This window comes from Limulus polyphemus, unplaced genomic scaffold, assembly GCF_000517525.1.
Source record: "Limulus polyphemus unplaced genomic scaffold, Limulus_polyphemus-2.1.2 Scaffold773, whole genome shotgun sequence".
Taxonomy (NCBI): domain Eukaryota; kingdom Metazoa; phylum Arthropoda; class Merostomata; order Xiphosura; family Limulidae; genus Limulus; species Limulus polyphemus.
This window is the reverse complement of record NW_013666383.1, coordinates 426,474-437,548: the sequence shown is the minus strand read 5'-3', so window position 1 is coordinate 437,548 and position 11,075 is coordinate 426,474. Positions and strand designations below refer to the sequence as shown.

General features: G+C 34.0%; 1 protein-coding gene across 1 annotated transcript in view; it reads right to left on the bottom strand.

Annotated features, from left to right (window-relative positions):
- Nucleotides 1-325: 325 nt before the first annotated feature.
- LOC106460455 (lachesin-like) overlaps nt 326-11,075 on the bottom strand; it is a 33,517-nt gene continuing 22,767 nt past the window's right edge. Inside the window, exons 6-7 of the mRNA XM_022387176.1 lie at nt 8,439-8,510; nt 326-1,352 (exon numbers count right to left, since the gene is read on the bottom strand). Coding sequence (XP_022242884.1) covers nt 1,255-1,352; nt 8,439-8,510 — 170 coding nt within the window. The 3' untranslated portion in view covers nt 326-1,254. The remainder of the gene's footprint in view (nt 1,353-8,438; nt 8,511-11,075) is intronic.

The following is an 11,075-nucleotide window of genomic DNA, read 5'->3' as shown; positions in this document are numbered from 1 at the left end:
TATTATTTTTATTTATCAATCTTACTAAATCTAGTTATTCTTTTGTTATTCATCTCAAATCACTATAAATGATAAAATGTTAAATCTAGGTCCTACTAGTACTACAACTGCATAAATTGTGGTTCTTTTTGTAATTAATGAGATCACGATTTCTTCATCGTAAATAAAACTACCATACAATTGACAGTTTAGGTTGTAAATTTATTAAATTTGTTGGACTTTCCTTCGATAAGATGAAATCTCACACCGACACATTCCCGTGACAATAAACTTTTAATTCTGGAGCGACTTAAAAATTAAATCAAACAATGAAAGATAGACATAGTGTCATGGAAACAATTCAACATTTAATACAATTCTATACATAAGAATTAAAGCAATAACCAGAGAGGAAACCTCTTATAATACAGATCACTGTTTGTAAGCCCTTATGACGTTAAAACAATTAATTAGGATTAAACGTTCAGATATGTTAGAAAATGAATATTACACGATTAGTCGTAAAACTAGAATTCAACTGAGATTTTGTTTTTTAGAAGGCGAGCTTTGATACATGAAACTTTAAACGATCATTTGTAAAATTTACTACATAAATACACGTGTTAGTTTTTATTCAAAGATTACTGGCATGATGTTTCTCTCAAATATGTTGCGTATTTAGGTTAATTAAAACATGCTTAATAACAAGTTAGCAAACAAAACAGACAAGTGTTTGTCTTCGGCTACCAAAACATGTAGAGAGGTTAAAATGTTGAACATCAGAAGAGGAGCATGTCTCCTCATGAAAGGAAACAGAGTTCGACTTGGCACACTAAAGTCTAAGTCAGAGTTCGACTTGTCACACTAAGTATAGGTGTTCAGACGATCTGGACACATAAACAAATATTTTACCCATGAGCATTTGGTCAAGACATACAGTACTGAAGAGATCTGTTATTATATTTATATATATACGACATAAGACAGACCCATAAAGTGTAGTCATTGGTTTAAATAAATACAGACCTTTTTTGACCCCCCTTTTTTTCTCGCTTTAGATTTATATACTTGTCTTTTGCTTTCCTGTTGTATCGCATACTCCTTTTTCTGAAGTTCTGTCAAAATTAGACTAGGTCATCTCTCACTTATTAAAATAGTTGTGTATTTTTTAAACAAAGATGTTCCAGATATTCTTTTCCTTCAGGTGAGAGTGTGAGCTAACAGATGTATAGCGACGGATAATCAAGGAAACGGCAATAAAGGTGAAAACAAACTTTAGCCCAGAGCAAGTCTTGTGAGGAAACAGACCCCCATGAGTGAGGTCACCCGCAGGGCTTGGATGTCCTCAAGTCGTGTCGAGGAACTTTCAGTGCCTGAAAACGAAAATAGAAACAATAACCTAGTCACATTGAATTTGCATAGAAAACTAAGTTTAATAACTTGGAGACTGCAACAGGAGGAGAAGGGTTGATAAGAGAACTCTCAGATTTAAAAAAAAATCAAGAAAAACATGTAAGAGAAAAAAAAACGCAGCAAGAAAGTTTAAACAAGTAACGTGAAGATACGAACAAGAACGAGCACATACTCATACTACACAGACAATTAGTTTAAGTGTAAAGCGTTCAAGCTGAATTCTTCAGCTGTGTATCAGTTTACAAGCATACTGTATTTTAACAGAATTAGTTTCCTGTTTAAATGTATCAGTATACAAATATACAGTATTTTAACACAGAGCTAAATTTTCTTGAAACGTTGTATTTTGTGTTTTTTCGTTTCAATTCCAAGCCCCATACATGCCTGTAAAGATAATCTGTGTTTGCCTACTTATACCACTTCTCTTGCATGTTAAGATAATCTGTGTTTGCATTCTTATACCACTTCTCTTGCATGTTAAGATAATCTGTGTTTGCCTACTTATACCACTTTTCTTGCATGTTAAGATAATCTGTGTTTGCTTACTTATACCACTTCTCTTGCATGTTAAGATAATCTGTGTTTGCCTTCTTATACCACTTCTCTTGCATGTTAAGATAATCTGTGTTTGCCTTCTTATACCACTTCTCTTGCATGTTAAGATAATCTGTGTTTGCCTTCTTATACCACTTCTCTTGCAAACGTTCAAGCAAAGCTAAGTTAATCTGAGAAACAGACGAAAAGAAACCTGTTTTCACTGGCATTATAGGTTATCTGCCAACTTCGGGATCAAGACTAAGTGACTGATTGTTTTCTAAATGTGGTATGATGGCCAGTGTTTGTGAAGAGTTGTTTTGAATTCCTCCCGACACTCCAAGGTTTTCACACTGGTAACTGAACTCTATTACAGATATGGAGACAGGCCATAAAGATAAATATTGTCACGATCCATAGAACGCCAGCTTAAGTTTGTTTGGAAAACTTTCCACGAACAGTTCAAAGAAATTAGTTTCAGAGAAGCTATTCCCACAAAAGAAGATTAAGTATGGGTGAAAAAAATAAAACACAATTAAAACAAGGAAACAATTACACGGAATATGTATATATATATGTGTTAGCTCTGACAAATCTCTATAACACAAAAATTGAAGATGGATGGAATGAAAAACAATGAAGACATAGTAGCGAAAGATATACATATGCCAATACATGACAAGTCTGTACAGCATAGAAATAAAATATAACAGAACAGAATTTAGTAGAATCATGCATCCGTTAATAATAAACTCGCATGCCATCTGATGAGTATTTAGAAAACACAATGTTAAACCTTACAATTTGTGTAACCTTACAATTTATTTATTAAAATGTTATACAATAGTTTTCTGTTCAAATAAATAATATTACTTACAAGATCAAACTTAATGTTGTGGTTTTTGCAAGTGTTATTATTTATATTTTAGGTTATTTGCATCAAGATATTACGACTGTGTTATATTTCTATATAATGATGCTAACCTCAACTTTTCTTCTTTGTAATTGATGTAACCAATTTCAATTTATGAAATAATGAAGTAAGTGTTGATTTCTTCAGCTGTGCTGGTTGTTATTTCAGAACATTCTACATGCTGCGTTTAAGTAAACTCATATGTATATATATATATAATGTAAAGCTTATGTATTTCTTTTCCAAACTTAAATATTTTTACTGGTTTATTGCCTCGTGCACAACCACGTCCGTAATAATGTTTATACTTTAGTTTACGCTATTAGTAGAACTTGGACACGATAATGATCTATCAGTAAGCTTGTGGGAAACAATAGAAATAATATATACTTTTATATAAGGTATACCATATGTTTATGGGAAATAATAAATATAATATATACTTTATATAAGGTATACCTAATGTTTGTGGGAAACAATAGAAATGATATATATATAGTAAAATACATATGTGGTTACTCGCACGTATATGCTAATATGTTGTTGGTGTTAAAGTCGAGTCGCCACGGGCAACCATATTAAGCACCGATGTATTTGATTCTAGACCATTCGACACTGCAGTGCTGCACGGATACGTTATGGCTTCAAGGTAGTATCATGGTCCTTATTTTCCAACATATCGTGAAAGGAAGCCTTCATTGTTCTCAATGAAAGAGGAAACGTGGAACAGCAGTAAAGTCAGCAGTGATCTCCAAAGTCAGCAGCGATCTCCTAAGTCAGCAGTGATCTCCAAAGTCAGCAGCGATCTCCTAAGTCAGTAGTGATCTCCAAAGTCAGCAGCGATCTCCTAAGTCAGCAGTGATCTCCTAAGTCAGCAGTGATCTCCAAAGTCACACCTCAAAACAGTAAGAACAGCGCCCTCAATTGCGAAGTGAAGGCTTTGTTTATGAAAGAAGGAAAACACCTTTTGATGAAGCCGTGAAGTTCTCCTAATAGTGCTAATTAGGTGATAAATAAAGATTTGAAAGTGACGAAGGTTCACAAACTTTGAACCAGCTACACATCGAATCAATGGCTATTTCCACCACAAACAGATTTGTCAATTTCCTGATGACATATAATATGATACGAATTTTGTGCCTTTAAACTCCTTAAGCATGGATTTGGGAAACTGACGTCCACATATAGAGGATCTGTGGAAAAGTTGTCAAAGAGTTTGTTTGTTTGTAATTAATCACAAAGCTAAACAACGTGCTTTGCCTACCACGGGTATCGAATCCCGGATTCTAACGTTGTAAGTCTGCAGACATACCGCCGTGCCGCTGGGGGAGGGGCAAGTTGTCAAAGATTTATCTCATTGTTTCGTTTGATCTTTACCAATTTTTTGGTCTTTTGGTAGACCTGGGAGGCTCAGGTCCAAGTGAACCTCTTTCTCCCCCTGCATTTGCTTGATTGCTACTGTAGAATATTTTTTTCTAATTACAACATTAGAATCACAGGTTATGCTATTGCATGTACTCTGACCCCTTTCAAGGCCATGTCCATGTATGGTAATTAATGAAATATTCAATACGAGGAACCCACCTTCACTTTGTTCTTTATTGCGTAAACTTCACACACATCACGAACATTTCATTTGTATTTCACATATTTTTCATTAGTTTAATTATTGTGTGTGCGTTGCACATAAAATACCTTTTTCAATGTTCTCCTAGTTAAATAAACTAAGGCGGCTTTAATTTATTTTTTATTTCTCATGTACAAGTTAATTGGTGAGAAGTGCTCTGGGCTAATTTCATTATGTATGCAAAAGCGGTCTAATTCATAAAATAGGTAATTTTATGTCAATGTTTTGAAAAGTAATTTAGCGAACTATGTATGAATTTATAAGGCAGTGTTTATAAGTTGGTATATTTGTGTAAAAAATCTGATGTTCTTGGTACTCGATAGGCTATTGTAAGTAATACATCCTGTATTGTTTTCTTAAGTGTATCCGTTTTGCGTTAATCCATGCTGGTCATACCTATTCTGTTACTGAGAGGATGTATTGTTTTATTTGATTTAGCCTGTGTTTGTTGGTTTTGAATTTCGCGCAAAGCTAAACGAGGGCTATCTGCACTAGCCGTCCCTAAATTCGCAGTGATAGACTAGAGGTAAGGCAGAAAATCAACACCACCCATCTCTACCTCTTGGGCTACTCTTTTTATCAACGAATAGTGGTATTTACTCTCATATTATAATGCTCCCACGGTTGAAAGGGTGAACATATTCGGCAACCGACGGGGATTCAAACCCGCTACTCTCATAGTGGGATTCGAGCTCCCTAGCCACTAGGCTATGTTACATTGGAAACTACAGAGTTAAATACTATCTACAATAGAAGTTCCAAGGGCAACATGTTACCGGGTGTATCTTGCTTATACCTTTCAATTAATATTCAGCAACATTTACTCCAAAATGTTTACTTTTCAGTTTAGAGCTATGTATCTCAGTAAGTTCTAACATCGAAAATACAAATTGCTGTAAACATCAACATTTTCATATGGATTGTAAGATTTAATCTTCAAGGGGGTGTGGCTGTACAGTGACAATTAAAATTTCTAAAGTATACGAGACCAAAGATCAGTTATAAGAGTACGGTTTTAATGTTTCTAAATCGAACATGTGAACTAATGTAAAAACAACAACACAAAACTCGAGTTTTACGTTTTCTGGAGATATATTTAAAACTTACAACCATCATACAAAGTCGTACGCATAAAACGGTTAATTACGCCATAGTATATTAAAACTATTTTGGTCATGCCAATCGCAAGTCACGTGACAATCACAGTCGATATACAGTCACCGTGGAACGGCATTTCTTAGAACTACATTATAACGTTATCTGTCGTTTCGTAGGTAATGTAATATTACTACAAGATAAGAATTCTCTTGTACCTAACGCCTTGGAAAACAAAAGATTATGGATCAACTTGGTGAGGCAGGACTATCCAGAAAGAGACCTACAACAAGGCGTACTCCAGCTCTGATGAGTAAAGAGTGGCGTCTTGTAACAGGTGAAAATCCATGAACACAAATGTCAGTGGCAAAAGCTTTGCACTTATTTGTCCAAAAAAATAGTTCCAAACATAGGCAAGAAAAATCTCTGTCTAGAAAAGTGGCATAAGTCACGTGCACACAAGTGGCTTGCATGACATATCTGTTCTTCTGTTGCATACCTCAAGCAACAGGAGGATGAGACGAGTATTCATGCTAGTACTATGGATTTCTGTATGATCAGGCTGTTGAAACGGGCGCTGGGAATCTGTCAACCGTGTACACTAGATGGATTACGGAAAACAAGCAGGGAAGAGCGGTGTGCTTGTGATATGACATACTTACAATGAGCTTTTATACTATGGAACTACGCTCCACGGCTATTGTCAAGGCGCACATTCGTCGAATAGAGAACATCCGAACATCGTTACTTGGATCCTAATGATGTAGTGAGGTTCGTGTTAATTAACCTCTGTAAATATATGACGCTTACGGTGCCTAATAACAAAAACAATTTTGTGCTATTTCAGATTATTGTTTCAAATACAATGACATATGATACTCAACACGTCTATCCTGTACCATTGTCTTGTCTAATAGTCTTTTCACATATATATAGTTAATAAGGGAACTTACAAAAAAATTATGTTTAGGTTTTTATCATCACAGATAATATGATTTTGTAACCGAAACGTCCTTCCATGATATTCGCGTAAAGTTCATTGGTACAAATGGCCTTGTTTTTATAAATGACATTTTATTTTTAATGGTGCATAAAAAACATAAATTTGAGATAATTTATATGACACTTTCTAATTTATTTCAAACGTTGTTTATAAATTTCAGATGGTTAACTATTATAAATAATAAATTTACCAATATAATGAAAAAAATCAGAAAGACATTACACATTTGAAATCATTCAGGTAAAAATTTAAACACTAACCTATTTATTATAACTATATTTTTTGCAACAGTAAAAAAAAAACAGCTCTGAATAGACATCACACGCAGTCTTCCACTAACATTGTAAGACATGGAAACGTCATCGTTTCTAGTAATAACAGTACGACGTGAACGTAGATGTAAATACACTTTTGGTAAAAACAATAAGACATGTATGTAGTTTTAAAAATAATGTTATTTCCGACAAAAATACTACGCCTTCACCGTAGATGTCAAAATATCCTCGCATCAACTAACAACTAACAATACTAATATATTAAAGTATATAAATACATATATGAATATTTTGTTTCTTCCCCCAATACTATGACATCATCGTAAATATGAAGGCGTCATCATCTCCCTATGGCTGTTATAAACCTCGATCCGAGATGTGAAGACGTCATCGCTTTGAGAGTACATTCCAAATATCAGTTATAATATTATTCAGTCTTTTTAATTCAATAAGCCAGTTTTTACACTTAATATATTAGGAGCACACTAAGGATTTGATGCGCTAAAATACATGTTTAGTTTACAGGCGGTCTCTGTCTTTTTTTTTTACCACTAATTAATTCAACGCTGTTCACTTACGATGACGTTTTTTTATTTTTTCCAATCAAAATTAAAACATCCAAAGAACCATTGCATTATAGAAGCCTTTGACTAACTGTTGTCTGATATAAATAATATCATGAAAAAATGAGAAGTTTTGAACTTGATGCAATGGATGTACTCTCTTTCTTTGCCTGAGGTTGTTTGACAAAATATAACAAGGCACATTTTTATAAGCTCTTGACGGTGTTTTGCTGCCTTCCATTTTATCCTCTTTCATGGGGCTGCATTAAAACGTCATCGGATACGAGAAAAATCAATATGAGAGATTCGAATACCTAAGGCTGGCTCTAGGCTATCTACTCTTGTTCACTGCTCAGGCATCGCCTCTGTAATGCACAATTCATGTCGTTTTTCACGTCGACTAGCTTTCTAGTAATTAATTATAGGATAGTTCTTACGTATAAATTCTCCATTTTTTTCCCTAATAAGATCCTAGGATTAGAAGTTGCTTCACTGGAGCGAGCGCGAATTGAATGTTTAGATAATTCTTTCACTTCAAATTACTATTCTGTTAGAACAACAATGAGTATTGTCAGGCTAAACGTATAAACGTAATTTTCATTTCGCCTGATTTATTTTTTATATAAATTCAACTTTTATTGGTAAAATAATATTATGTAAACTATACTTTCTTATTATTAATTAATTGACAGTGAAGGTACTTATACAATTACAGGCATGTTAAAATTGTTTAAGTTTGTTTGTTTTGAATTTCGCGCAAAGCTACTCTAGGGCTATCTGGGCTAACAGCTCCTAATTTACCAGAATAAACTAGAGGAAAAGCAGCTAGTCAACACCATCCACTGTAAACTCTTGATCTACTCTTTTACCAACTAATAGTGAGATTGACCGACACATTATAACGTCTACACGGCTAAAAAAGCGAGAAGATTACGAGTCGTCGAGCTCCCTAACCACCAGGTTATAATTGTTTAAGAAACTAGTCTTTTCTGTAATGTTTCAAACACCTACAGTTTCCATATATATTTCAGCTTACCTGACTTGGATTCCTTCGGGTAGGTATGAAGGGAACCTGACATGTCTTTTGACCCTCGACCTTCTTTCCCACCTAGCAGAAGGGTTAGCGTTAACTTTAACACATAACATTTCAAAAGAAGGAAGACATACATAATAAGAACACCATAGTTTATAGTATTTTTATATTCAACACTTTCTGTGGCTTAAAATCGTTATTCGTATATATATTATTATTAGCTTTATATCCAAATAAAGGCTTTAGAAACAAATAACAAATTAAAAAGTATACACTTACAATTTGTTTAATAGTCTGTGTTGAAAGTTCTTTGCATTATTCATAACGCCAATTTAACGTCTAAATTTACTGACTGAAAATATAATGCATTCTGCTAATCCTATTTTTATAAAGCAAAACTAATTTTTCAGTAAGTCTTTCTGACTGTTTTTGTAGTGAACGCAGCTCGATGAAATATGAAAGTAACTGGATGTTTGTGTTGCTTGAAATGAATTTTATGATAAATAAGTTGGTGAAGTTTCACAATGTTTTCTAAACCTTTATTTGACAACAGTCTATATGTGATTGTTGAATCGATTCTCACCAAACCTGGCTTGCAACTATAGGCGTTTAGATCTGTTCTCCTATATACTCACTCCCTCACTCCCCTTCAATAGCTCCGTGTTTTCCCTGCGTTGAACAGCTTGTATTTTGAAATTAATGAAGTAAAAATTCCTTTGATTTAATTTACCTTATAATAACTTGCGTTTGGAAGAAAATTTGAGAATAAAAATGTTCAGTTTTGCATTTTTTTTTTTTTGCTTATAACTTAGGTACATGTTACAGATATTCATATATATATATATATCATTATTTGATGCTATTGTTTCTTTATCTAATTTCATTAGTTAGCGAAACTCTTTCTTAGGCTCTTTAATTCGAAATTAAGATGTTATATTAAATAATTAACTAAATGATTTTGTATTATGTTTAACCACTTTGACAATAATACTTATTTTCTGGGTATTTATCAAATCTAACAAACATAGCTTTTGTTGTCGTTGTTCGTAGCCTATACGATCATCTAAGTCTAATTGTCAATATATATATGTATATTATCTTTGAGTATAATTATTTATATTCCATATTATTCAGCTATCCGATAGATCAGAGTGCTCTGTATGTAGACCAATTCCAATCATAGCGCTCTGTCGTTTAAGGTTTCTTTGCTTGGAAAATATTAGCAATGTTTCTTGTTTTAGTATTGCTGGCAATGTTGACGTTATTGGAACAACTGTCATATAGTCTATCTTCCATTCAATGGTCGTGGCACACTTTACATGTAATGATAATTCATGAGACTCCAGTTGCATACCGAGAATACTCTTCTTCATCCCAGGCTCCAGTTGATCTAAGGCTCTTCTTCTTCATCTCACTCAACTTGGAATTCTGTTGCTTTGGGAGGAGATTTTCTTTTTATATCGTTGTAGATTGATGATATTGTTAACTGTTCCATGTCCTGCAGAGGTGGTGGTGTCCACTAAGAATGGTTTAGTGGACATAAAAGTCCACATCTTCTGCTTCTGCGTGATGATAGAAGTAACTTCTGGAGTGCATATCTTCCTACAATCATAAACATGACCTTTCCTGTACAGGTGCAGTCTTCCTGAGAAACGTCAGGAGTCAAGGTGAGGAGATCGGTATCTTCGGAATCAATGGTAGTAGATACCTTTAAGTGATTTTGCTTGAGAATCGAGGCATGGCAGAACAAGTTTACATCATCCTCACGTTGATGACGTGAATAACTAGAAACTTCTTCATCCTAGTTCAGGCAGAAGCATATATATTTTAGTGTATCGAGGAGTTTCTCATATTTTCTGTTCACCAAGTGAACCTAGATGGCTGACCAGTGAACATTGAAATTGACTGTGGGAGAAAATTAGTATTTCAGAGGTTAGTTTTATACGTAATATATGATTTCATATAGTGTGGATGGTCTTTTGTAGTTACAATATCTTGTATAGTTTCGCTATAATAAGACTATTGAATATTTTTGTGATGAACCCTTGGCTAGTGTCTGCGCATGCGTAAAAAAAAAGAGTTTTTGTGTTGTTTTTTCTGCTTCTTCAATCATAATTTACGTCCCATTATTGAATTTCCCATGATAAATGTAGTACACATATTTGTATTTGTAACTGAAATGTGATGAGATGCTATTTTTAAAATATTGGCAATAATCTTGGTAAATTTCGGAAGCTCAGTGGCTCCACTGTCATAATGCTGAATTTCGTGACTCTAGCACCATTTAAAAAATTATTCTCATATCCCACTTCACTGTTTGGGGAGGTTTCGAGAAGAAGTTGGCGGCCATTTTGTATAGAAGTGATTTCCATAATAGGGGCATCACATAGAAGACACGACTTACACTTCTCAGAAGATGAAAAAAGAAGAAATTAAAACCAACATAAATCCCACTGTAATAACAACCCAATAGCAACAACTCAAAACACAAGAGAGCGAAAACATTTAAGGCAGCGTTTCCCAAACTACGTTCCGCAGAACACTAGTGTTCCGTTCGAGATTGATAGGTGCTCCGTGAGAAAATCATGATTTTAAATTTTAATAAAATATTTAACACTTTTGTACGATCATAACTTATTA